The sequence below is a fragment of the Plutella xylostella genome, chromosome 10 (genome assembly GCF_932276165.1).
Source record: "Plutella xylostella chromosome 10, ilPluXylo3.1, whole genome shotgun sequence".
NCBI classification, from domain to species: domain Eukaryota; kingdom Metazoa; phylum Arthropoda; class Insecta; order Lepidoptera; family Plutellidae; genus Plutella; species Plutella xylostella.
In genome coordinates, this window is record NC_063990.1 from 427,772 (window position 1) to 455,159 (window position 27,388).

The 27,388-nt window shown below is 42.7% G+C and overlaps 6 protein-coding genes across 6 annotated transcripts in view; 3 read left to right on the top strand and 3 right to left on the bottom strand.

Annotated features, from left to right (window-relative positions):
• The first annotated feature begins 204 nt into the window (after positions 1-204).
• LOC105386929 (protein CNPPD1) lies at positions 205-4,671 on the top strand. The gene is made up of 5 exons (XM_011557583.3): positions 205-373; positions 713-809; positions 1,379-1,584; positions 3,036-3,164; positions 3,255-4,671. Exons 1-5 carry the CDS (start codon positions 323-325, stop codon positions 4,032-4,034), a joined length of 1,263 nt encoding a protein of 420 aa, XP_011555885.3. The 5' UTR covers positions 205-322; the 3' UTR covers positions 4,035-4,671.
• LOC105386930 (caspase Dronc) lies at positions 4,527-10,416 on the bottom strand. Its single transcript, XM_011557584.3, has 8 exons — positions 10,167-10,416; positions 9,906-10,095; positions 9,451-9,537; positions 8,541-8,660; positions 7,828-8,009; positions 7,195-7,433; positions 6,621-6,811; positions 4,527-6,224 (listed from the first exon to the last, which is right to left on the bottom strand). The coding sequence occupies exons 1-8, from the start codon at positions 10,296-10,298 to the stop codon at positions 6,010-6,012; spliced, it is 1,356 nt and encodes a 451-aa protein (XP_011555886.3). The 5' UTR covers positions 10,299-10,416; the 3' UTR covers positions 4,527-6,009.
• Positions 10,417-10,578: 162 nt separating this feature from the next.
• On the top strand, positions 10,579-11,444 carry LOC105386932 (selenoprotein M). The gene is made up of 2 exons (XM_011557586.3): positions 10,579-10,760; positions 10,850-11,444. Exons 1-2 carry the CDS (start codon positions 10,674-10,676, stop codon positions 11,090-11,092), a joined length of 330 nt encoding a protein of 109 aa, XP_011555888.3. The 5' UTR covers positions 10,579-10,673; the 3' UTR covers positions 11,093-11,444.
• A 1,152-nt stretch (positions 11,445-12,596) lies between these two features.
• On the bottom strand, positions 12,597-14,892 carry LOC105390920 (E3 ubiquitin-protein ligase RNF185). Its single transcript, XM_038118024.2, has 4 exons — positions 14,409-14,892; positions 14,046-14,184; positions 13,333-13,495; positions 12,597-13,079 (listed from the first exon to the last, which is right to left on the bottom strand). Exons 1-4 carry the CDS (start codon positions 14,582-14,584, stop codon positions 12,982-12,984), a joined length of 576 nt encoding a protein of 191 aa, XP_037973952.1. The 5' UTR covers positions 14,585-14,892; the 3' UTR covers positions 12,597-12,981.
• A 350-nt stretch (positions 14,893-15,242) lies between these two features.
• Positions 15,243-21,987, top strand: LOC105390934 (protein-L-isoaspartate O-methyltransferase domain-containing protein 2). Its single transcript, XM_048623659.1, has 7 exons — positions 15,243-15,751; positions 16,178-16,410; positions 17,071-17,174; positions 17,568-17,721; positions 18,573-18,749; positions 19,227-20,060; positions 20,209-21,987. The coding sequence occupies exons 1-7, from the start codon at positions 15,543-15,545 to the stop codon at positions 20,472-20,474; spliced, it is 1,977 nt and encodes a 658-aa protein (XP_048479616.1). The 5' UTR covers positions 15,243-15,542; the 3' UTR covers positions 20,475-21,987.
• A 73-nt stretch (positions 21,988-22,060) lies between these two features.
• Positions 22,061-27,388, bottom strand: part of LOC105388650 — a 41,901-nt gene continuing 36,573 nt past the window's right edge. Inside the window, exons 8-11 of the mRNA XM_048623658.1 lie at positions 25,430-25,564; positions 24,533-24,674; positions 24,025-24,186; positions 22,061-23,851 (exon numbers count right to left, since the gene is read on the bottom strand). Coding sequence (XP_048479615.1) covers positions 22,622-23,851; positions 24,025-24,186; positions 24,533-24,674; positions 25,430-25,564 — 1,669 coding nt within the window. The 3' untranslated portion in view covers positions 22,061-22,621. The remainder of the gene's footprint in view (positions 23,852-24,024; positions 24,187-24,532; positions 24,675-25,429; positions 25,565-27,388) is intronic.

The window sequence follows — 27,388 nt, forward strand, 5'->3', positions numbered from 1 at the left end:
ATCGTAAATAACATTGATAATAAAATGGTTCTACATTAATCTTTTCTTCTCTTACTAACATAATATCAAACAAAGACAAAGATTATAAAAGATAAAATACCAATAAACAATTTATGTAGTCATATTTTTGCCATTCGCCCATTATCATAGACTATGTATGAGTTCGCGTAGACCAAAATTTTCGTTCATTCTTTGTCTTTGTTTAAATTTTTTTTAAAAAAACCTCAAAAAAAGTCACCTTTCCTTCGAGTAGGTTATTTTATTTATTTTGGTTTTTAAAATTTCTAAACATCTAGCGATACAGTAAAACACCGAATTAGGTATGTCTAATGTATCTAAACGAAGAAAGGAAGGAACCAAAGCCAGAATTAAGGTAAGAACATATGGTCAAACCAGTGATACTGTATTTTTTTCATTGTCGTTATCGCGCGCCCAAACCTTTGGAGAAATGCATACGTACTTTCTTTTCATGCACAGCTGAGCCGAACTAGTGCAAGCGCCTGGCTTACGCACTTGAAAAGTTACTTTCATTTCCTTTGTTTAACCACTGCATGTGCTATTGACTCAACTACGCCATCGTCGTGGCCGATAACATGTTGATTTAACGTGTGGTCACGCTTATTTATAAACCTTATAAGAATTCAATTGCCACGGTGTTGGTATGTAGACACCGATTTTTCTGCTTATTATAAGTATTACCTTTGTTTTACAGAGTATGGGTGACCATCAGGAGTTCTTGAAACGAATTTCCAAAACTTTATATTATGGGCAACTACCTACTTTGCCATGTCTAAGTCTTCCTGTAACTGGTATGTGATAATTCATCAAATATATAATTTAGTAGTAGGTATATTGTGATTCACCTAACATGACCAAAAAAAGTGACACAATATTCTGTGTCATGTCAGTAGCAGCTTGTGGGATGAATAGTGGGTGTTTCTGGCCATGCCATTATCCATGTATTTGCTGTTAGCTAAAAAAAGCAAGTTAACTATGGCTATGTACATAACAAAATAGAAAAGATCCACAGTTATCCACACAAGCCAACTGTATGTAACATCATTTGGAGGACTGCATGTAAGGAGTCTTCCCAAGAGTGATGTATCAACTGTATCACATATACCATGGGCAGTCAGTTTCTGACCAATAATCAGACTGGCTAATTCTTGGGCCATAGATAGGACAACTAGTACCATAAAACTCTGTCTTTGTTCAAAAACATTTCCCCCTTTTACTTCAGCAACCCACCCCACATACTCATTCAGAAACTTTCATTCATTGTTAATGGTTCCATTTGAGTGAGCAATGGTGAGCAATAGGACCTTACACCCCTACAACAAGTGCTAGCTAACCCTGACACTTACATCCCTCTTTACAGAGATCTCATGTTCGCTATGGTCGGACTCGCAGCGGGGGCGCTCGCTGCGGCGCCTGCACCTGGACGCGGCGGCCGGCATCGCGCGCTCGGCCTGCGTGTCGCCGTGCGCGCTCGTGCTGGCCATCCTGTACCTGGAGCGCCTGCACGCCTGCAGCCCCGACTACCTCGCCGCCACGCACCCTGCTGATCTCTTCCTTGTCTCTCTGGTTAGTTGTTGGTTTTTGTGTGTGTTTTATAAGTCTTGTTTCACCAAGATGATAAAACCATGTTTGCTAAGAAATGGGTATTTCTTAAAAAGAACAAAAAAAAATTATTTTTTTAAAACTTTTTTTTTTATTAATGTTATTGGAAAGTGTATTGAAAATAATGAATTTTAATATCTTCAATCGAGCTTAACAGGCTTTGCAAGGGGTAGAAAATGAGGTGTGAAAAAGTATGGTTGTGACAATTTAAATTCCTTGTTTAAAATTCGACTTTATGACTGATGGCGTAAATCTCATTTTCAATATTCCAAATCAAAGTTTTCACAGAAATAAAATTAAAGTTTGTGCCTTCAGAATAACTTTATTTTTTTTTATTAGGTAGTTACGTCACATCCATGTTCGACATGGATGTGACATGTTAAAACATGTCACGACCATGGCCTCAGAAAGCTATGGCTGTGACTGCCATGGTTGTGACATTTTCGCACCGTGCCTGACATTATTTTAAAATTCGTAATTATTCTTGCAATTTGTTACTTATATCTGTAAGTACATTGTTTAAGTTATAAATTACAAAAAACAAACTGACAATACAGTTGAGGTTACCTTATATAACTTGAACACGGTCTGGCTGGACAGGTTCAGAGTGTTAATTTATAAAATAAAACATAAAAAAATTTATTCATTTACACTCCACCATTCATGCCGGCCAAGAAAGGGTAGGTCATACAGTGTTGATATAGCAGAAAAATATATAGTTATAGCAGATACGTGTCGCAAACTTCTACCCTTTTTTCAAGGGTAAATATTTCGAGCCACGGCTGTGACAAAAAAACATCAGACAAACTTTACGAAAGGTTTTGGTTTAAACTTACTTAGCTAAACAACGTGAAATATATGTATTGTGATAAGTTAATTGCATATAAAATGATTATATAATGATTTTTTGTCTGAAAAAGCACCAATTAATTCCAGAAAAATATTTTGTTGAGTAATTCGGTGAGCGGACATCGCACGGCTGTGACATTTTGGGGGGGATATTGATATCTATAAATACAAGGCTTATGTATTTTAATGCATAATTAACTTGCCTGTATGATAAAAAATATGATTTACTGTTTTAATTCATACCAAACAACTATGAGTGCTTCCAGCTAGCCGATTCTTACGTAAGACAGTATTTTTTATAAGAATAAGAAATACCCAAATATAATGTGAAGGCATATGGGCCACAATGGCATCAATGTGGCCACCATAAAATTTAGGTTTTGAATGAAACCTTCAGTATCAGTTTCTAGTAAAGCTGAAGCTAAGTGAATATGTTTTGAAAAAAGTTATTGACTTGGTTGACATAAATTGATGGTAACATTTGTGTCAACAGTTGAATTCACAATAACAAGGTGTTTGCAGATGTTTTTAGCACTATTAAAACTAACTCAAATGTGTATTTTCAGATGGTTGGCAACAAATTTCTGCAAGACGATGGGGAGGATGACGAAGTGATCTGCTCGGAGTGGGCGGTGTCGGGCGGCATGGACCTCAAGCAGCTCAAGAAACTAGAAATTGAATTCCTTAATGCTATAGTAAGTTTGATCTCGATTCTAATCTCTCGATCGTTACTGCCAAAACACATACTTAATGATCGAAACATAATAAAATAATAACTTTTTCAGGACTGGAAGGTATACGTGAGTGAAGATGAGTTCCAGGAGCGGCTGCGGTGGCTGGAGCGGCAGGTGGCGCTGAAGCAAGCGCAGCTGCGCGGTTTCTTCACGTACACGGACCTGGCTGCGACCTGCGAGCCCGCGCTGCTGGCCGAGCTGGTCCGCGCCGTGTCCTCCACCTGCCTCGCGCTCACCCTCAGCTACGTCTCCAGCCTCATGGCCTTCGTCACCTCCACGCTCGTCATATCGCAGGCCTGGCTACCGACGCTGCAATACGTGGCCGCCACCAGAAGCGCTTCCCTGACCACCGTAGACTCTAGCGTTATATCAAGCAACATGAACGCGGAGCTACCAGTGTTTCATAACGCGACTACAGACACGAGTGATGAGGACGTGCTGGAGGAGCCGGCGCTGTCGGACGCGCTGCGCTGCTGCACGCGCTGGCTGCGCTACCAGGAGACCACCGCGCCCAGGAAGTGGTACGAGACTGTGGTAGTCAGCGATCTCAAACTGTATGAGTCATGGTGGTCGGAAACGTCAGTACTTAATTGGTTGTATCAGAGCTCCCTCATAAACCCGATGCAGCGCTGGCTGGAGAAGATAAATGAGTATGGTGCTCTTATATCGAATGAACTGGGAAGCTATGGGTTGTTGAATAGTGCGGAGAAGGCTAAGGGAATTGATCAGTGCTACGAGTACGGGGACAGTCGGGGGTCGCGCCGTTGCGTCCGCACGTGGCTCAACCTGAGCCGGCTCAGCGCGCTCATGGCGACCGCCGCGGACCGCTAGCCGCCCCGCCCTAGCCCTCCGCGCCCCGCCCCCCGCTTGCACCGCGCCGCTGCCAACGTTCAAACTACTTATACTAATATGTGAACTTAGTAACTGAGGAAAAAACGCTGTTAACTTATAAACGTAACTCTTCCTAATGTTATTGACTGTTAGAATCTATACCTTTTGGATGTTTTATGGATAAAAAGTACAGATAAAGTTAAGGATAAGGACTTCTTCGGCTTTTCAAGTTTTCTTTAGGCCCGAAAGTAAAAATGTTTATTGATAAAATATTAATGTCAGTGCCTAAAGATGGGTACGATTTAAGTCTTTCAGGAGGCCATGCATAACTTTCATGTGCTGAACTTAATATTGTTGATTATTTATTTTATGAACTTGACATTTAAGGAGTTGAAGTTTTCGTTGATATTGCATAGCAATACCTATTTTTCACAAATGGTATGATTTCTAATGTATCAAAGTGTAACAAAAAAATGGGTAACATTTATTTTGACTGTAATTTACCGTAAAGGTAAAAGTAAAAGGTATACCAGTCGTGAGCTTCTACTTATTAAAATCAGTTTTAAATATTTTTTGTAATATATATTTTTATAAGTATTGTTAAGTCCGTTACTTAATAAATAGTATTCATTTGAAACTATTAACTTTGAATCACCCTCAACCCTCAATAAAACCAAGAAAATATCGATAATTTGTATATTTTCTAAAATCAGTAAAAATAGATTTAAAAAATTTATTTACAAGATCATAATAATGTGAAATAAATTATTCATTGTTATAAAAATCAGTTTCACTTATTAGCTATTAAATATAAACTTGTAAAGAATTAAATGCAGTATTGGAAGATAAGATATAACAATAGACCTTACTTGCTAATTCATTATGATAAAAAACAATTACTTTTTAATTTAACATGAAAACATAAGAGGACTTTCACTACTCATATCCAAGTATCAAAAAATAATAGGTAACTTTATCATCTAACATTTTGAGACCAAAGCTATTTATCACAGTAGTCTTATTTGATTTACACCAACCAGACACTTTGCTTCTCTCAAAATTGTGCTACAGTTGATAGCGGGAGCCCCTCAGTAGATACAGTCGCGTCCCCCGTGGCATACCTTATTGCTGTTTATGCAATCGTATTTTTCATCTTCCAATTGCTGTGGCACCATGAGCTTTTTCACTGTTTCGTACTAATTGCGTTTACTTTACAAAAACAGTGAGAAATCTCGTACTCAGAATTGCTTATGGAATGGGAAGATTTACCACAACAGGAGGAAAGCAACCTGCAGGACAGTATCAATACTCTGTGGCATAACTGAAGCACATTATAATTAAAAATACAAATGATAAGGTAAGATTTTCACTTTCTCCTGGATTTCGGAGGAGTAGTTTTACAATGTTGTCATCATGCAATGGATAAGAAACATAATACATATTCTGTTTAAGTCAATAAAATTATATTCTAATAAATTATTCCTAATGTAATGATTATTGCCATAGCTGACCACTAAAATAGGCAGGAATTATTTTTTGAGCATCAGATACCTATGCATATTACATTATTTTACTTATAAAATTTTAAAAATATTCATTTTAGTCTTACATTTAACGAGTGGCAGTGAACAATGGCAGTATGAAAATATTATGTAAGTATAGTAGTGTAACATTTGTGACGGTATTTACTTTACAACAAAACCTACATTGAATATGTTAACTCTTCCACAACTTAAGACGCTATAACTTTTCGAGTGGAACCATGGACTGGTAATTCACCAGCCCGCTGAATTAGCCAACTGAAAACTTAGAGCGATAAGTACTAGTTTGTACTTCTGTCCAGATGTTAGAGCTGATAACATAAGGCAATCAACAGCATACCACAAGCTGACCGTAACAGATCCACATTCAAACACTCATAAACCCCCCACTTTTACCTTCCAACATTTCGCCCCTCCAACCTACCCGCTCTCGGTCAGTCTTCAAACAGGCCGGGATGCAGATACAACAACTTGTTGAACCCCCAGCGGTCCACAGAGGAGGTCTGCGAGTGGAAGCGCCGGTGCAGCGCCGTGTCCACGAGCGTGAACAGCTGCCCCACGTGGCAGTCGTGAGCGCGCGCCGCGAACACCTCGCACAGGGCCTGCACGTACCACGAGCCTTTTTCTGGGTCGCGCCGGGATACGAAGCCTGGACAACAAGAGGGAAATTTAAGAAAATAGTAAAATAATACTAATAACTATGAACAATAGGCGGCCTTGGTGGCAATAGCAATCCCATATAAGCATAACTCAGCTTGAAGAAAAAAGCAGCAATCTGCTTTCTACGTTGAGGCAGGACTGACCACTGTAATAAACTACTTATGCTGTACAGCATAAAAATCACGCAAGTTAAAGTTCGCTACAATTTCCTAAATAAATACCCACACTGCTTTAATCATTATTTAGCTAAAGTTTGTTAAAGGGGAGGTATTTGCCCAGCAGTGGGAAAACACATATACTATCTACAAAAAAAGCTAAAGTTTTTAACTCCCGACGAAATAATAATGGTGTATATAATAATAAGTATAATGCAATGTCAACTCACCAGGCAGCGTCGAGTGCGCAATCAGTATATCCGAATACAATCTCTCCGGCGCAAGCGCGTCGTAGTGTTGCGCGGGGGCGGGGGAGGCGGCGCGGGGGGCGCGGGCCGAGCCGTCGTGCTGCAGGCGCGGGGACGCGAGGGGCGCGGCCAGCGGCCGGGGCGGCGCCCAGATGTGCTCGTCGGTTGACCCGCTGGAGGGGGGAAAGAGAGCAATCAGATGGAGTAGTTAATGTGCAATACCTAATACCTGCTGCATTACGGAATTCTTACGAGTGGTGACAATGATAACGCGAAGGCTGAGTTTGATACGATCACTCCTACAGTGAAGGAAAACATCTATAGGAAACCTTCATAACCTTCATGACCTTGGGGATATTCATACAGGTTCCATTCGAGAGAGCCAGGCCTTGTAGCACAGGTCGCTATTAAGACGTGACAAGAGTTCTCCGTCACGCTCGCTCTTGAGGCGACGCGATGTGAAAGAGCGCGATGCAAAACTTTTGTCACGTCTTAAATGCGCCCCGTACTAGCCCTTGGTGTAGGTACAGGTATACCGGAAGAATATAATACTCACCGGCAAGACTGAAAGATGAACACTTTGGGCACGTCTTTCAAGCTGGGAAAGTTCTTGTTATTGAACTGCTCTATAATGCTCAATATGGAGATGAGTCCGCCGTCGCTGCAGCGGATGTCGGTGTCGCTGGTGCGGGTGCGCTCGTAGCCGTGCGACGACACCAGGATGAACACGCACTCGGTAGAGCCCTTCTCCAAGTCTTTGATCACTTTCAGGTTGCGCAGCGTGTCTTCTGTCTCCTGTGGGGTGGGGGTTTTATGTTGGTTAGTTGATGTGTTGGGAGTTGTAGGTTCATGAAAGATGGAATTTTTAACTTAAAATATATAGATAGGTACTAGACGTACTGGCAAAGGACTCTTCCACGCAGTGCTACAAGTCATAAAACGTAGGTGTAAAAAGAAATATAAATAAAAAATCGTTACAATTACGTTATTAATTTACTGACATCTTCTTATGTGTTTGTGACAGTCACATCACGAGACACCAGAGGGTATCTATCTACAGTTTATCACTGTGGTGAAATGATTCGCCAGTTACATAGCGTCATTCTTTATTTTATTTATTAAACTTACCTACATATAATTTTAGTTTGACACCGCCTCATTTCCGATTTACTAGGACCACAGCACTGACCTTCTTGGACAAGTTGTTGTAGAAGATGGTCTCGAAGCCGATCTCGTCGAACAGGTACTTGAGGTTGGTGCAGTCCAGCTCGGCGCCCGCGCGGTGCTCCTCCACGTTGTGGCTGAACTCGATGAAGCTGAACGCGATCAGCACGCCGCGCCGCCGGCTGCGCGTGCGGTACAGCGGGATGCCTGGTGAGTTATTGCGTGTTAGTAAGTGCTTATTAGCAATAAGTCCGAGTTATAGTCCAGTCAATAATTGACCCAAAATGAGGTATAGAGTGCGTGAGCAGGCAACTAAGCGATTTTTAAGAAACTTGTTCAGGGGGCTCAGGTTGTTAACGTACCAAAAGTCCTGACTCCTAGGTGATGAGCGGGGGGGAGGAGGGGGAGGGGGGGTTAAAGGTATCAATTTTTGTTTTTTCGCTTATATCTCGAAAACGGTGCATAAGTAAATGCAAATTATTTGTAACTATGTTTACAAATGCTTCTGTGTAAAATTTGTTATATGCTAATATCGCTATAATAGCTTTGCTGCTGGACAATAATATGTCTCCCAAGGACCAACACAGGTAACCAGTAGTGGCTGGATAAAAAAGGCTGAAGACATAATGGTATGAAATAATTGGTAAAGTAATAACACTCATTGTATTCTTTCTTTGGTTATTATAATATGTTTGCCATGATAATAAAAAGAGTCCATAAAATATTATTGAATCTTACCATCTAAGCCTTCTTCATGAAATTTAGTAGACTTGACCACATGTATGTGTGGGATTTCTGCTGAAGTCTTGTCAGGTTTGCTAAAATCATGTGGGTATGGTATTTTTGCTGCCTGTGCATCTGAAATTTAATAACAGAATTAAGTATTTATAAATGTTTCATATCAAAAATGTTGAATGTAATTATTAAGTGGATTGTAGGAGTCGATAGGACCTTTGTTGCATAGTTTTTGTTTTTGCAAGTCTCACTTACATGGTGGTCAAGAGATAAGAATTTGGCTTTGGTGTTTTTTGTGGTTACAACCTTGCTAGTTCTGTGACCATGACCTTACTTATCCACAATATAATAAAGATTGCTATTAACATGTACTTACTTAATTAAAACTGATAGTTGTTACTATACACTACAAAATTCACTTATAAGGAAGGTACTTACATTTATGACTGACAAATCTATGAATTATGAAAATGAAAACATAGCATATGTAGATAATAATAATAATAATAATAAATCATTGATTTCAGACCAAAATACATAGTTCATAGCGTGTTAGTAACAATTTATCTTATTCTATGTAGTGTTAGTAAAACAAATAAATAATAATTATAAAATGCTTAACAATCCTATGCATAACTGGTGTGACATAACACCCAATGATAGATAGATAGAATATTCTTTATTCTTTCTTTACACAAGAATAGATTATACAAAGCTTAAATATAAACACATAGGTACAAAAAAGGAGGTCTTATCACTAAAAGCGATTTTTTCAAGACAACCTTTAGGTGGTAGAATATTTATGTTCAGATAGGGTCAAGTGTACTAAAGAATTTATTAATTAACTATAAATACCTACAAACTAAACAATATAGTTATGTGAAATGTATGTATGTGTTTGTATTGTACTTACTATGCTGAGTCTCTGCTTCCTTTTTAATAACTTCTTTGTATTGCTTCAGACTAACAAAACTAGGGTCCGGTGTCTGCATGGATATACCTGAAACACATTGTTTGTCATTCAATTAGATAAAATAAAAAATGTCTACATGTGTAAAGCAGCAATTAGTAATCCTAATCTTACTTATAATTCAAGGATATGACTAGGTACTTGTCATAATCATATTTTTGTCCTAATTCACTCTTACCTTGAATGTATGAGTCATACTTATACAAAACAAGTTATGATTGATGAATGTTATCAAGTTGCTGCAGGTACTCAACTTGAGTGTTTGACAGGTTACAACAAGTTTTTCAGCAGATGTTGCACTTTCTACATAATTTATCAAACTTAATATATATATTAATTAATTATATATATTATATAAATATTTCAAGTGGTTTTGAAAAAACGTTTGTTAGACCTACTTTGTGACTGTCCAAGTTTGTTCCGCTTGTCGCGCGGGTGCAGGTTGGAGTCGGGGTCGAGCGCGCGCACCAGGTCCCAGTGGCCCGTCTCCGTGAGCGCCTCCAGCAGGCTCGGGAACGCCGTGGGCCCGCGCCGCTCGATGTCTCTGTACAAGTCGCGCTTCCGCATCCTCACGTCCTTGGTTGTATCCTAAAAAGTACACAGGCGGTCACAGGCTATTCATTGGTAATCAATATAGAGATAAATTTGGGAAAACATACCTTGTAAGGCTCTATCATTGCTTCAGAGAAGACTCCTTTTTCGTAGAGCACTGAAACAATGACGTCCAAATCTGTCTGTTCCACGAGGGAGCCAAAATTGCGCTGTATAGCCTTTCTGTGTTCTTCCTGCATGACTTAATTCAGAAAACAAAGCACTCTACATATAAATAAACAAATTAATTTTAAGCAAAACAAAAATACGAAACAACATAGGCGCTCAGTGACTGACACTAAATTGAACGAATGAATTGAATGAGAATGAAATGAATGAATCGTGTTTGTTTATCCTTATAGTCTGCCCACACACTTGCGATTGTATTATTTGTCACATGCCAATCTACCAACATTCAAAAATAAATTATTCATGTCTCATTTATGTAATCTGTGGTCGATTTGACGTTTTTTTTATGTCATTGTCAATTTGTCATTCACTTTGTGCGATTTGCTGTTGATCACATATTTTTACTTTCGAATTTTTAATTTTTCCAGGTTAATTCAGTAATAACAATGAAGTCCTACATTCTCATACTGTCATTGTTTATTGCTTCAATACAATGTTACTCTGAATCGGACATTATTTCTGCAAGGATAGAGGTATGTTGATGTTTCAATGTTCGCCGAAACCCATACACTCACAATATTACTTTACCTGACCGATAAATAACCGAGTTTTTCAATTGCAGACGTGCCGCGGCTGCTCGCTGAACCGGCTGCCGCAGGTGAAGCAGTTCGTGATGCAGGACGCGCCGCAGTATGAGCGGCTGGAGGTGAAGTTCATCACGGGCGCCGCCCCCGAGCTGGTGCTGCTCGGAGACGCGGACCAGGAGCTGGAGCGCCTGCCGCTGTCGCAGCTGTCCCGCGACGAGTGCAATGACCTCGTCAAGAGCAAGGGCTTTGAGAAGAAACCAACCAAATCAGAGTTCTAAGTTTGTAATTGTGATTTAGATTATGTAGGTGTTGGTCAAGATTTAAACGCTAAGCCGAGTTAAATACTTACGTAAATATTTCATAACGCCCATGCTCCAATTGAAGGACTGTCAATAATCCTTCCTACTCCCACTTAAGTAAAATCAATTATTATGATGGGTGTTTTGGTGTTAAATGTATTTTTTCTATGTGATATCAATACCGATAAGCCACATTTAGATTTTAATTTATGAACAAAGTTTGTGTAGTAAATGTACATTCCAGAATGATGTTTTCATCAAATTAAGACTTCTAGGTAGTTATTGTAAATGTGTAATGATTTTCCGAAATAAAAAGAAGTTTTTGATTTAATTAGAGTGTTTATTTTTATAATTTACATAAAACAAATTTCCCTCCCTTTTTAACATACTAAAATTAATATATACACTTACATGTTATACAGATATATTAACAAAATTTACCAATTATAAATACATAACAGTGACTCTAGAACTCATTTTTTAATGTCTTTACCTTCCTGTTTGTGGACTTATTCACCATCCCTATTAACAGTGATAAAGAAGAGCTATAAAGCCATAAGTTCTCAATTTCTTCTGACCATGGACCTCCAGTAGAAAATCATGTGTAAAAACAAAAAACTTGGCCACAGTACCTAACTAAGGCATCAGAGTCCATACATAGACCTAGTATCAACATGTTAAAAGGCACAAGTTGCACTCAGAACATTCTCAACATACAATTTGATAGCTTATGCCTATTTTATCTACTGCCAAATCTAGATACTTGCCTAACGTTTCTGCCGGCTTTTAGTGTTAAATTAGATAACTCGACATGTAGTTCAGTCAGAAAATTAGGTTAGGCTATGTTGAGAGTGTTTGGGATAGTAAAAAAGTATTATTTCATTACAGATACAGTACAGAAGTGAGGATCTCCCTGTAGCCAGGTGGCTATTATTATTTGTTCAAAAGAAAATAGGAATGAATTTAGTACCTCAAAGAGTTTCCAGACTATACCTAAATATTAACAATCTGATTACTTGACTACATTCGAAAATGAAGGCAACTGTTCTCACACGTAGCCGCACTTACATTAATCAAGTTAAGCCCAAAGATAACATTGTTACCATTATCAGTTACAAAAGTACATTTCACGTGTGAAAAGTATTCTAATAAAACTGAACTATCTAGTGCTGGAGAGTTAATGAACTTGCCAATACTTAGGTACTTAAGTAATTTTAAGCCCCTCTGGTTGCTGCGCCCTTACAGGGTGTCACATTTGTAACTAATGAACTCATTACCACCTAATTCCACAATGTGACTTGCAATAAATGAATTTGAATTTGAATATACTATGAGATGTGACTATCAGTTCACAATTGTGTTATATCAAGTCGAGACTAATTTATATGTATCCTAAGTTAAAACATAAACTAAATGAAAGTCAATTTCATATGTATCATCAGTTCCTTACACTACTATTTAGAATTTAACATATCGCTTGAAATATTGCATCAGCTTTTAATGATTTACTCGATATTCTGCTTGACATGAATCACACAAGCGAATTTCAAAACATTACTAGACTATAATAGGGCAATGATACCCCCAGCATATGAACATATCACTAGTCGTACTGGAAATCAGGACATAAACGATAGGTACAGTGGACACACAATAAATGCAACACTTTCAGTTCGAAATTGACCCTTAAAGATCGATTTATGAATGGTATCCAAAGTGTTGCGTTTAGTGAGTCGGCCATAGTGCTCAATGCAAAAAAATAGGTCGCTGCGGAGTCGATATGGGTGATCTGGTGCGGCGGAGCGCGGGGCTCGCGCGGGGGCGGGGGGCGCGCGGGGGCCGCGGGCCGGCGGGTGCATGCGTCGCGGTCAGGCGAATATCAGCCACAACACAAACAGAATGGCCACCCACAGGAATATCTTCGATAGGAACTGCTCCTCTTCGTACTGCGCTGTGCCGCGTGGAGCTACCATAGGGAATGAATTGGCATTACTAATTAATTCAACATTTAGTAGTATAAGTAAATATTAAGCTATCATAAGAGTAGCAAAAAAAGAACTGCTTGATGTAAGTTTCCCCAATAGGATGCCACTGGACATATCTGAATCTGTATCCTACCCTTATCAGCCACCTCTTTATAACTCACCCCATACAAGCAACTTTCAGTACTTTGATTTAATCTTCTTTAATTCTATAATGTCACTACAATGAATGCTCACCAGCACTGGGCCTGGGGTCGCCAAAGTTGAAGGTGGAGGTGAAGACTCCAAATGGGAAGGCGCCAATGCCGAAGGACATGTGGAAGCCATCACCAAACCCAAACCCGGGGAACCCGCTGTTGTTCTCCGGCTCTGTGCGCTGCCCTGCTGGCCGCGGTGGCACCTGTAGTGGAATGTGTAAGGATGACATCATTGACTACCTCAAACGTTTCTTGTTCATCACTTTTAGCATGGAAGTTGTACATAGCATAAGTACTCTATTTTTGAGTTATAGATTGATAATTTTAATAAAGTATTTATTTAAAATTGAGATCTGGATGTTATTGGTGAAGCTATCTAGCTAAATTATTATCCTATCTTATTTTATTACTTTATTACATTCAGGGGGCAATGTACTTTAATCTATTCATTATTATTTTTTATCTCACTACAAAAAGTATAGTGATACTACAAGTAAAGGCTGCACAAATGTACATTTGCATACAGATATGACAGGGTTTTTTATGTGACCAACATGTATTTCTGAATCTTTCTACTGGACTAGAGGGGTAAATTTTAATAGTATAGCTGAGTATGTATAAGGCCTATGGAGAAGCCTAGGACTTGCAGTGGTCTGCTATAGGATGTATAAGGCCAAATTGTAATAAATGTATGTCTTATTAAAATTTAATTTGATTTTCAATAAGTTCCATATAATATATCTGATCTCTTACCTTATTTCTGGGATCCTCCTGCTTAGTGTTCCCGCGGCCGTACAGCGGGATCACCTTGTCCCGGCTGATGGCGGCCTTGCACACCGGGCACACCTGACGGCTCGGCCGTGTCTCCAGCCACTGGTGCAGACATGGCCAGCTACACACAAACAAAAATACAATAAGGAAGTAGTTTTAACTATATTATTGTATTAAAAAAAACTAATGTAAACTTTAAAAACAGGTTTCTTTTATCATTTACTTTAACAAATACATTCAACAAACATGTTTAAGATCATTTGCATAATAAATTATTCAATGTATCCAGACCAGTGCCCTAGACTCATACATATCAGAGAAGCGAGGTCCAAGCAAAGGGCTCACCAGAACAGATGTCCGCACATGCTGACGACAGCGTCGCGCGCTGTGTCGAGGCAGATGTTGCACTCTAGCATGCGCTCGTCTCGCTTCTCATCCTCACTCCCGGAGCCACTGCCCGCCTGCCCCGACGCGCCCGCCTGTCCAGACGCACTGGCCTGCGCCTCGCTCGTCTCCGCCATCACCGCTGCTCACTGAACCCAACCGAATCACAATAACAACAAGACCACCCAATTCGATTACGATCAATCCATTATCGCCACTGCGAAAGAGTGACGTCCTTATTGTGACACGGCAATACTTGATGGCACACACGAAACTCAATCCAGTATTATTATTGTAGGAACTCAAGGAAGTCACTTTTTACAGTCAATTTAATCAAACACAAATGTAAGATTTGTAAAATTCACAAGAAAGAAACAAATAAAATAAATCACATCTTGTGTCGTGTCCCGTGGCCTATTCAAAGTAATCTGTGGGATAAAAAAAAACAAAAATGTCAATAGTACACCACAGAACTAAACTTGAGCTATAACTGGATCGAAATAATCAATACATTTTCATTTATATAACTGTATACCTAATTATTTTTAATATAATCAATAATAGCTTGACAGCCATGATAAATTAGGACAAGTAATTTCATTACATAGTCATGAAAAAGCAAAAGGCAAATTATTATTTCAAGGAATCGAGGTATAGTTTTTGTCGTTGGTCTTTGGTTTTGTCACATTTGATCAATTTGATTTGATATCTTTTACACTATTGGCTGATTCTTTTTCATACAACTTTTGATTGGCCAAAATGTGAATATAGTCTATGCGTCAAAAGTATGTTCTCAGAGATCTGTCAAAATTTCATAAAAACAAAAAAAGATGCTCGTTGCTCGTATTTTTGTGGTGATCGAATTTTTCTCCTCATAATTCTCTTCTTCTCATAAAACGGAATCGGGTGTGAAATCTTACCAGTTTCTACAAAGTGAAAATAGTAATTACGTCCGCTCAAAAATTTGACGCGTAGATCGCTACTGGAGCCGAGGATTGGTGAAAAATATGTTGAAAAACAACCTGTGACGTCACAAGTACAATCAGCTGAGGTGATAAGGGTCGGGAGCCATACTGCGGGATCACAACAAACATCATGGGTGGCGCCGTGAGCTCGGGGCGGGACAACAATGAGCTGATCGACAACCTGATGGGCAGCAAGTACATCCGCTCGCGCAGCGTGGAGATGGTGTTCCGCGCGCTGGACCGCGCCGACTACATGCTGCCGGCGGAGCGCGACCGCGCCTACAAGGACCTGGCGTGGCGCAGCGGCGCGCTGCACATGTCCGCGCCCTGCATCTACAGGTACACCACACAAAAACATACTTCCTTTGTCTCAGAAGATGGCACAAATCAATAAAGCTGGCAGATTCTAAAATTAGCAACAAAAATCAATGTTGCTGGGTTCTCCACCCACACAACTCAATTAGTTGACATTTGTTATCTAGATGACCCACCTACCCTTTCATTTATCTTAAAATTGTGTATCTACAATGCAAAATACTTGAGTTCCATATGGCATTACTTACTTTATGATGTATGTCCTACCATCCATGTCCATCCATTAGCTAATCTAATTATTGACTGCTGGACATAGGCCTCTCCCTACAAATACCAAATTACACTGTATCCACACCCTTCCCCACACAATAACTCCTGGCTATATCAGGTTGTTGGTCCCAATTACATCCAACATTATACTTGTAGTTATAAAATAGTATTTGTTTCCAGTGAGGTGATGGAAGGTCTAGAGCTGAAGCCGGGGCTGTCCTTCCTAAACATTGGTTCCGGCACGGGCTACCTGAGCACTCTGGTGGGGCTCATCATCGGCTCCGGGGGCATCAGCCACGGCGTCGAAATCCACGGCATGGTGGTGGACTACGCCAACAAGAGGCTCAAAGAGTTCTCAGAGAACTCCGTCAGTCTCGACGAGTTTGACTTCTGTGAACCAAAGTTCTTTTTAGGTAAAAAAAACAAGATTAATAATTATTTTTGTCTTGGGGCTTGGTTATTTTATCTATTTATAAGGTGCCATAGTAATAGTGGCCCTCCTTGGGAGATGCTTGTGGTCAATTATGATAGCATATCATTTAATTACTGATAATTTATTGTATCATAGTATTAGTGATAAGGCTGGCTTAATAGCAGAACTCATTGATAGTGCTAATAAGTGATAAAAGGTCAATGAACTTTATGTTGTCTTTTGTGAATATTTTAAAGAAATCTTGAAGACACTTGTTCAATGTTTGTTGTCCTTGGTTTTCATAGTAAAATTATTTGCCTGCCATGTGATACTTTATTCTCTGCTCAGGCTCATGTTGTCACATAATTTAAACTTGTACAATACAAATTGTTCTCTCTAATAAAGCAATTGCAATCATTTGCATCCCACACATGTGTTGTATTAATGTTAATTGTTTGTGTGAACACTTGGCAACAGAATGCTTATCTAGATACCAAGTGACCCCAAGTAACATCTTGATAACAATAGTGCTTGCTATGTATGTGTATTGTGTAAAATGATTACACAAAAGGCACCTTTTGTTTGCCCTGAAGTTAATCCACTATAATTTTTCAATGAAATGCTTAATATATTTTATTGAGAATATACTATTTGTTTGCAGGTAATGGGCTATGCCTGGCGCCGCTGCAGTCTCCGTACGACCGCGTGTACTGCGGCGCCGGCTGCCCCGAACAGTACCAGAACTACTTCAAACAACTCATCAAGGTATAGTAGCCAATAGAACAATGCTGTTATAACCGTCTCACTTGTCCATAATGTTTTCTTGTATCACCAACTGCTCAAATTTTGTAAGGCCTTAACTTTTTGGTTACTCCCTTTGTTGATTACTTTCCAACATTATAATCTCCAAGCTGATCTGTTGGGGATACCGATTTAGAACAGCTGTCACAATGGCGTCCCTTGAGGTGTCTGACCTCTCGGCTCGCTTGTATTGTATTTATTTCTTATCTCGTCTGTTAATCTGTAAGCTCTTAAGCAGGGTTTATAACGGTTTTTTTTTGCCACTAAACCCTGCTTGGATCTGGATCCATCAATTACCATTGATGATGGAAGCTTACCTCTTTTGTTTACTTAAATGACCCTGTTCTTTGCCTGCAGGTGGGCGGCATCCTGGTGATGCCCCTGAACGAAAACCTGCTGCAGGTGCGGCGCGTGTCGGCCACGGAGTGGACCACCAGGAACCTGCTGAACGTGTCGTTCGCCACGCTGCGGGTGCCCAGCGACGCCGAGAAGGGCGAGCACCTGCGCCTCGGTGAGGATATCGGGATAGGAATTGTGGATTGTGGTGGTTTAGGAATGGGGTAGTGATGGCTTGTACAGGATGTTTATGAATGATCATCAATCTGACAGTCTACGTTTAAATCGGAAACATTTGGTCTATTGCTACAGAAAGTGAATGTTCTCCCCAATTATCTTCTAAATGGTTGTAGCTATTCATGAGTTATAAGGATTTTTCTTTGATTACGTTATTATTTTCTTGGTATTATGTTTTTATAGACTGAAATTGGACTAAATCAATTCAAAATGAAGTAATTTACAGGTCTTTGGTTTACCGAGCGGCCATGGCACGCGTTCTTGTAATTACGTAGTGGTAGTGCTGTATGAGTAAGTGATTTTATCGCACATTTAAACAATGTTTGCTTTCAAATTCTATGTAATTTTGCCGTCATAGCGGCATCAAACCGTGTTTGGTTGTGGTTATATGTAAGTCTGGTTTACTTTCTTATTCTTTCCGAGGACTTAACTCTGACCATAAACATTTAGGAGGTATTTTTTTCTCTAACATAAACAAGTTGGCCAACTAGAATAAACTCTGCTTAGCTGTAGTTATTGTTAGCTCTGTTATGCAAAGAAAACCATTTACTACATACCTAATGTTTGTATGTAAATACGAAAGTGTTTTTGTTTGTCCAACACTATCGCCTTTAACGGTCATTGATCGTGCAGTGGAATTGAGCCATAGATATCAAGACAAGATATTCTTTATTTACACATAAAAACACGGACACAGTAACACAAATAACTCAATACCTAACACACATGTACAAATTCAAACCCAGTTCCAGTAAACCCACCTAACCTCCCCCTCCCCTCCAACCACAGACGAGCAGACCCCCCCGAAGCTGCAGATCCTGTCGCGCGCCGCGATCCGGGCACAGATGCGGCGCGCCGTGCTGAGCCGCCAGCCCGAGCTGCGCGCGCCACCCGCCCCAGACACGCCCGCCAAGAAGGCCGTGCCACGCAGGATATGCATACCTATTGAGGATGACAGCGATGTTGGTGAGTGCCGGGTCTTTTATTGTCATAATAAGACACGCCCGCCAAGAAGACCGTGCCACGGAGGATATGTATACCTATTGAGGATGATAGCGATGTCGGTGAGTGTCTAGCCGGCTTCATAAATGCGTTCTTGAAAGAACGGCGCGCTCTTAGTCCCGTATGTGACAGTAATGTCTCTACGCCTCCCGCCGGCTGGTACTGCCGCCACCAACCGCGAGGTCTCCTAGTTTTTTATGTCATAATAATTACTACATCTGGGCTTATGGCCTCAACCTTTCTCCTCATGCAACCACTATCGGATACTAGGTTAACGTCGTCGGCTCAAAGAACTGGAATGGTCTTCTTAATAGCAATTTTATATTTCATCCATTCTCCAGCTTTTAGTTTGATGAAATATCCAACAGAGTTAACACAACTTATACTCCTTCTATCCTGAGCTTTGAACATTTAAATGAAATAGCCACACATATTCCGCAGATGGCCTGAATGCACTACACGACCTGGACGGGCCGACGGGCGCGCAGGAGATGAACGCACTGCTGAGCCTCGTGCTGAGCATGGGGCAGAACCGCGTGGCCGGCGCACTGCGCTTCGACCCCTCCGACGACAACTCCGCCACCTCCAGCAGTGAGGACGACGACGACGAAGAAGAAGAAGAAGAAGATGATGATGATGACGACGGCGGCGACGCACCCGACGGCGCCGACGCGCCCGACCAGCGCCCGCAGAACCGCCGCAACCTCATACAGACCTTCGAGAACATCGAGGACATGAACCGCGCCATCCACCGCGTCATCAACTCCGTGGAGCGCCCCAACGTGAACGGCGAGGCCGTGGAGCCGTCCACCCGCGGCCGCCTGTCTCTGACCCTCGAGTACAACACGCCCAACTCCGACGACACCACGAGCCAGGAGACCGTGGACCTCACGGCGGACTCGCCGCCGCCGCCGCGCCGCAAGCACAAGAAGCGCCGCTCGCACTCGCGCGCGCTGCCCGAGGAGGTCGAGATCGACATACAGAAGCAGAAGACCGAGACTGAGACTGAGACTGCGGAGCCGAGCACGTCCAGCCACTCGGAGGAGATGGAACTGGACGCGCAGGCCAGCCCGGGCGCGGAGGCGGGGGGGGCGGGGGTCGCCAGCAGCGCGGCCGCACCCGGCAAGCGGCAGAAGCTGGACAGCGGGCTGGGCGAGGAGAACAGCCCGTCCTGCTCCTCCGCGCGCACCGACAGCAAGACCGACGAGGACGCCGCCAGCGAGCCCCGGTCGGACGGATGCTACACCGATGATGTCGATGAAATGAGTCTTAACGGTGAGATCATGTTGTATTTTTTTTTCAGTCGGTTAAAAATTGTTAAGGTTTTCTTCAAAGATGCAAAAATTTAGAATCATTACTATCTAGAGTGAATATTAAATTATTGTCAACTTAATTAATTAATGGGTCTTCTCTCATTCCTTAGCGCGTCGCCGGCTGCCGAAGCGCGGTCACTGCGAGCTTGAAGCGTGCTCGTCATCCTCCGAGTCGGAGGGCGAGGCGCCGCCCGCGGCCGGGTTCCGCCACAAGCGCCCCGCCCGCCCCCCGCGCTCCGCCCGCCCCGCGCGCCCCCCCGGCCGCGACGCGCGCCGCGTGCGCCTCTCCATCGTCATGAAGCGCAGCGTGAAGGAGCTGCCGCTGCCCTATGCGCTCAAGCGCTACGTCAACCTGCACCGCTGCTTCGAGTTCTAGGCCCCGAGACACGGTCGTATACAGAAACATACATGGGCTCTTATATACAGTTACTTTATGGATATTTTTCCGTATTAAAGTAAGCGCTTATATACTGTTCCAGCTTTATTTCTGTATACGGCCGTACACAAGGACTGAGATGGTATTGGAGTGATTTTGTTTTGTCTCCGCGAGTGTTTGTCGGCGATGATTTGCGCCCGGTTGCGAGAAGCAACTGGGTTTAAGTTGAGTCTGAATTTAGTTAAGAATGGAAGAGATGGGGGCTGATTGTTTTACTTATTGGAAGAATTATTGGATTTAACTTATTGTAACAGTTTAATACGTGTGTTTTCCATGAGTGTTCATGCTCAATACGAGTGTGTATTCTGGCACGTTTGTAGCTCCGGCACAGAAGTAAATAATGCGATGTGCCATGTGTTTAACTTGCCTGCTGTAGCGCCGCAGTAGCTCTGCGCACGGGACACATTCAATACTCTCTATTCGTGTGTAAACATTGTGTTGTATATATTTTGTGCTTTGTTATTTTTGCGTCGGCGGTTCGTTTTCAAGTCAGTGGCGATTATTTTAAGTCAGCGGAACTTTTTGTCTTGTAAATATGTCTTGTTAATTAGTTTGTTTCATTGTAACCATTTTTTTATATTTAAGAGATGATTTCGATTTTTATACCGTACCTACTAAATGAATTATGTTTATTTGTAATATAGAGTCGAGATTTTTCATATTCGAGGTGTAAGTGGAGTATCGAAAGCTTTAATTTTAAAAAATAAAATTTTATCTTTTATAATGTTACGGTTATTTTATGTTTCTATCAATATGTATAATATTGTCGTCTAGATGTTACATTTAATGAATGTTACAATTTACAGTCTTCTAAATAAATAGTTTATTTCTCGTCTATGGTAGCCGTACTGGTAGCATTTCGCTTTCAAACTGTTTTTATTAGCGATGTTTTACTAAATTAATGTCCATAAGTTTTGACTATTATATGAATGGATTAATTACATGTATGTTTCGCTAAGCGAGCTCCTGTAACTATGTGTCTATATGGTAATTAAGATTAACTATCTGTTAGGTAGGTACTTAATGTTGATCAGAGCTGGTAGGTGCCTAGTGTCACAGTTCACACATCTACTTGAGAATACCTTCCCTGCGGCACCCACCTACTACTTCCTAATATCTGAATATAGATATTATACAATGTATTTGAACAAACATTACCAATCTCTCGAATTGCACTTGCCTTGGACATTTTTACTGGGGCGGGAAAAAGGGGAGGAAATATATTCTAATTGTGTGTAAGAAAGAGAAAGTGCTATGTCTAATACTAGTGTAGCTCGCGAGTGTGGCATCGCCCCAGGGCTGCGGCCAAGCAACGAGTGCGTGTAAATAATATGACTATGTTTATTTTAGAAGGATTGAGTTGTGGCAGCCCTGCGGGTGATACCGTAAGATTTCGTGTAAATGATTTGTTATGTAGAAATTCATCTCAATAAATAGTCATTTTCAATTTTAATTGCTGCGTTTCTCTTTCTGTAATGATAAGTTTACCACATAATGGATGGCAAGTGCTGAAGAAAACGACGTCATTGCTGATGCCCATTATATTTTAATTATAAATATAGCATTTTATAAAGTGAGTATTTACGCGGTGGGTGCAATTATCTACTTACAATTAACTTAATATTTACAATGTCATATAAATTATTTGTTTTTTAAAACTGAGATTCTTAACTTTAAAGTTTTAAAGTACCTAATTATAATCTAATTCTAATTGCGGTATATTTAGTCTACTGTTATCTACACAAAGCTGTTATCTACACTCTCCCACTGTTCATAAACATCAGTAGCCTCAAACCACTTATGACTGTCTTTTTGTAAACCGTAAGATACAACACATTTTAGATTTCACAACCATGCACAACACAAAAAAGTTTAATAGTTTTTCTCACATGTCCATCATAACCGTCCATGTTACATAGTTTTCGTTTAGCCAGTTTTTTTTCTATAATTTATAAATCACTGATTCCGTCTAGTCAATTCACACTTTAGCTCTCACGAAGTCAAAAACTTTTCGAGAGTTCCTCAGACCTGCGGCAGCTGGGCACACTGGCTCTCGAGGAGGCATTCTATCACTGTCTCCCGTGACGTCAGCACCACTTGCCGGTGTTGACGAGCGAGTTCTTGCGCAGCGGCGCGTGGTCCGGGTACAGGCGGTCCGGCGGCGGCGCCTCGCACGCGCTCAGCCCCGGCAGCAGCTTGCGCGCCGGCCGCGGCGTCGCCCGCCCCGCGTCCCGCCCCCCGTCCCGCCCCCCGCCGTCCCGCGCGTGCGACCGCTTCACCGGCTTCTTGCTGGGCGTGTCCACCTCGCTGGTGAGGTACGCCTCGGACGGCGGCCGGCTGTACTCGGACTCGCTGCCGTGCGCCAGCGAGTGCGCGCTGCGGGCCTTGTGCAGCGACAGGCGCAGCGGCTTGCGCGGCGGCGTGGGGCGCGGCTTGGGCTCGCCGTCGGGCCGCGACCGCTCCTCGTGCTTGCGGTAGTGACCGCCGCAGTCGATGCGCGGCGAGCTGTGGTACAACTCGCTGCCCGGGAAGTCCGAGCACTCCGACTCCATCTCGGAGGACTTGGCGCTGCGCGAGTGCAGGCGCGACGAGCGGCGGGAGGACTTGTGCGCGTTCTCCAGCACCTTGCCGTCGATGCGGTGGTGGTGGTGCCGCTCGGCCTCCAGCTGGACATCCTCCGCGCTATCGTTCTTCTTCAGCTTCCTCATGCGCTGCGAGCGCTTGAGCTGCTCGATGATGGAGAGCGTCTTCCTCTCCGCCCAGTTTGTCTTCTTGATGCTCTCCTCGATCCTGTCGGCGGCCTTCTTGATCTCGATGTGTCGGTGTGGGTCGGGCGCGGCGGCCGGGGCGGGGTCGCGGAGCGCGTCCTCCTCGCTGCGCGCGCGGCGCTCCGCCCGCAGCCGCTGCTTGTCCATGTGGCGCTGGTTGCGCTCGATCATGCGGATGGCGGCGTCGGTCTCGGCGCTGTAGTCGGCGTGGATGCAGTGGTGAGACAGCGAGTGGCGCATGCGCGCGCGGTCGCTGTGCGCGCTGGGCGCGCGGGGCGGGGGGGAGGCGCGGGGCGAGGCGGCGGCGCGCGAGGAGGCGCCGGACGCGTTGCTCCGCGGGCGCAGCACGGGCAGGCCGGCGTCCGCGCCCTGCAGCCCCGGCAGCCGCGCCACCAGCGCCGTGATGTCGGGCCCCTTCTGGAACACCTGCAGTTCCCCCCGCGCGCCCCCCGCCCCCGCCGGCTCGCTGCTGATGCTGATGTTGGTCACGTTCTTCTTGCTCTTGTTCACGGTGATGCAGCTGCTGTCGTTGCTGCTCACTGGCTGTAGCTGGAAAACATCATGAATTATGAGGTGGGTGAGAAAAGGACATTCATGCAAAAGGTTTAATCTAGATAATGTAGATGATATGCATATAGTCAAGTCTCAGATCGCATTCAGTGTCGTATCATTGAAGAAGTCATTAGTTACAAAAACGGCTACATCATGGCGTTGGCCCTCACCTGCTTGTGCGAGGCCAGCAGCTCGTGCACCTGGTCCTCGAGGTAGGAGATGCGGTGCGTGAGGCGCGTGTTGTCGGCTCGCAGCTCCTGCTTGGCGCGCTCCGCCTCGTCGGATGATGCGCGGAGGAGGCCCAGCTCCGCGCGCAGCGATGACGCTTCGTTCTGTAAGGGACATTGTGTCTTTATGAACTTCGGTAGGTAGGTAAGCTTTAGGTTGTGGACGTCTAGTGATTTCTGATTATATGCTGACGGTGTTTTTCATAAAAAGTTATGGGAGACCTATAGGCCTGCTTGTTTAGATTGATGATTTGTATTTGGTCTCAGAAGTGGGTATGAAACTGATCGCCTTGGTTTAGTCAGCTTTGCAAATATCGGATGGTATATTTTCTGTGTGCTAGTTACGCCAGAAACCTAACTAGAACCATAGTATAACAAGAATGCTATAACCTACTCTAGATGGAGTATTGGGCCAGCTTATGCTGTGATATCGAGGTTAGTATAGTCTCACCTGCGTCAAGTTGTGGTTGCTGGTGCCGGTGTGGTGGCTGCGCAGTATGACGAGGCGCGCGGGCGCGGCGGCGGCGGCTGCGCGCGACAGCTCAGTTTCACTGCTGCAGCTCAACACGCACACGCCGTTCACTTCCACCAGCCTGTGAAGAGGGATGCACTTGATTATATTTAACCCTATAACAGGCAGTGACTGAAATATTGGCACTATTTTTTTATATAATTGTCCCGTGCGGCGTCGCGCGGCGGTCTCCAAGACGGAAATCAGCAGGATGATTCCCAACCTCCGCTAGGAGACGGCACTTGAAGATGAAATATTTTGGTCTTTAAACTTTTTCATTGGTTATAGTAATATCTACGACTAAACAAGTTATGCCATACCACTTGTAAGTTCATCACGATCCACGAAGTTACGTAAACTGATAACATCACATGCGGCGATCGAGCGGAGGATACAGAGGTACCTGCGGGCTCTCATGCCGTATCAGCCTCGTTCATCGGCTGGAAGATTCCGAGTTTCCAAGAAACTAAACATTACACTCTCTAGGTACCTTGCTACCTACAGAACAACTGTAATACTGCTGTGCTACAAATAGGTATACTTTATGCGCATTACTTAATCGGCTTAGAAGCCTCGGGGCCTAAGCAGTTTGCTTTTCAAAATATAACCTCGCTGAATAAGCAGGGGTTCTTTAAAAATATGCATGCAACATGGCTATTATTAGCCCACCAACCTGTAAAACCTATGTTTCACAAATAAACGATTCTATTTCTATAACAATACATACTTACCTAACTTTATCTAAGTACTTGGATATTTAAAAATACATAAGTATATATAAACGGTGCCCTATACCAATGCACGGTCCTACAACAGCAACCCTCGCAGCATACAGACCTGTCTCCAGCCCGCAGACAGTTCTCGCGGCTCCAGTCGACGTGGGCGGCGCCCCCGCGCAGGGCGGCGCCCCACGCGCCCTCGCGCGCCTCCGCCGACACCAGCGCCGCGCAGCCGCCCAGCTCACGCACCGCGCTGGGGAGAGAGGGCATGTCAGTGAGTATTCATATAGGAGTCAATCGCGGTGAGATGGGTTGGAGAGTGAGGGCTCCTGTGGCTGAATAGGGTTGAGGTTTGAGGATGCGTACCTACATCCGAGTCTGCGTCGTTATAATACCTACCTAATATGTACCTATGTTCCTAAATAACAATATGTAGATATCGATTTTATAACCGTTAGCATAGGTTTACGTGCGCAGTTTATACAAGAGTCTATATAAGCTCTCTACAGGGCATCATAAAATTCCAGTAACCCGTCTATCTACGTAGATAGGTTTATGTAGTTAAATGTAGGTGGATCGGACAAAGGCTTTCGCGCGGAGCGGAGGTGTTCGACAGACCTTCGCCTCGCGGTTCAAAGTAGGGTGACCATGACCGTACTTGCTTTCTTTTATGCCATGTAAAATATGTTTCTGTATGCCCGTAATTACTTTGCTTCGAACCGAATACCATCCAAGATACATACATCAACATCAACACAAAAAATGCTTTTTTTGTTACTTTTTGTCACATACGATATTTACAAACTACACACATATTTATAGACACTTAGAAAGAACCTTTGTCATATTCGGATCTGTATTTCCCCAGCAAAAAAAAACATAATTACCTGTAAATCTACCTACACACTTCTACAGGGTGTTTGGGTGTTAGTCTGTTTCCCTACGAATATCCCGTTGTGACCCAGCACTGATGGTCCCCGGCAGGGTCAGTGGCGTCGCTCAGCCCTCCGCGGCGCTCGGCCGTGACGCCGGCAACCGGTCCCGGTCCCGACACCGACACTACAATAGATAGGGCCAGCCTACGTGAATCTGCCAATATCTATAAGTACCGGGACGATGCCGGTACTGTAGTCTCTGTATCTGTATCTTATTATTATAGACTTTAAAAAATGCTAAAATATAAGATTTTTTACGAATAGGCAACTTGGAAGTTGTTTAAGTTTAGTTAGTTGAATGTAATGGAAAAAGTAAATGTATACCTAAAGTTAACCTGCCTTAAACAATACTTTTTATAGCAGCGTGCGTGTTCGACACCGGAGACCGGTCGAAAACTTTTAATATTTGTATATGGGTAGATTGGAATCAATCTACTTCTTTTTGTACTGTAGGTTAATTTTACTTTGACAAGATGTCAGTCTTCGTCGTGTCGTTCTGCCATTGTATTCGGAGCGATCGTAATCATCGGATTAATAGTGAATTTTGGAAATATCGGTTAAATATCATCAGTTATCAGCCGCCATTGGGCCTTATATTCGAAACAGACAAAGTGAATTTTGTGAGTGTACCTACATCGAGATTCCTTTGGATTTCATCTTCGAGGGCCCGCCCCCACGCCGAGTCCTGGACCTTCAACTTGCCTACGTGAGCATACCCTATCATATATATCTATTCTTATTAATTACCTAAGTATATTTATCCAACAGATGGAGAAATTGATGCTTTCATATATCATGCCTTTAGTCGGTTTTCCCACGGTTGCAAGTCGTCATGGCTGAGGGCTCTAGCCAACAGTAATCGCAGTAGGTTTCAAGATTATCATTACGTCATGTCATCTGAAATAACACCAATGTCAGTAGGTAAATGTAATCGATTCCATAAAATCAAAAAAACTTGATAAGGCCTCAACATTACTTCAGCGCTACCTACCATTACCACCATTACCATAAATTATAGGTAAAGGGATACTACTACAAGTTTTCCGAGTTCCTGATTGGAAATGTATATCTATTGTATACGGATGCGACGGAAAAGGCATCAATCGAAAACGGTAATCTTCCGTCTTTATAAGAATTGCGTG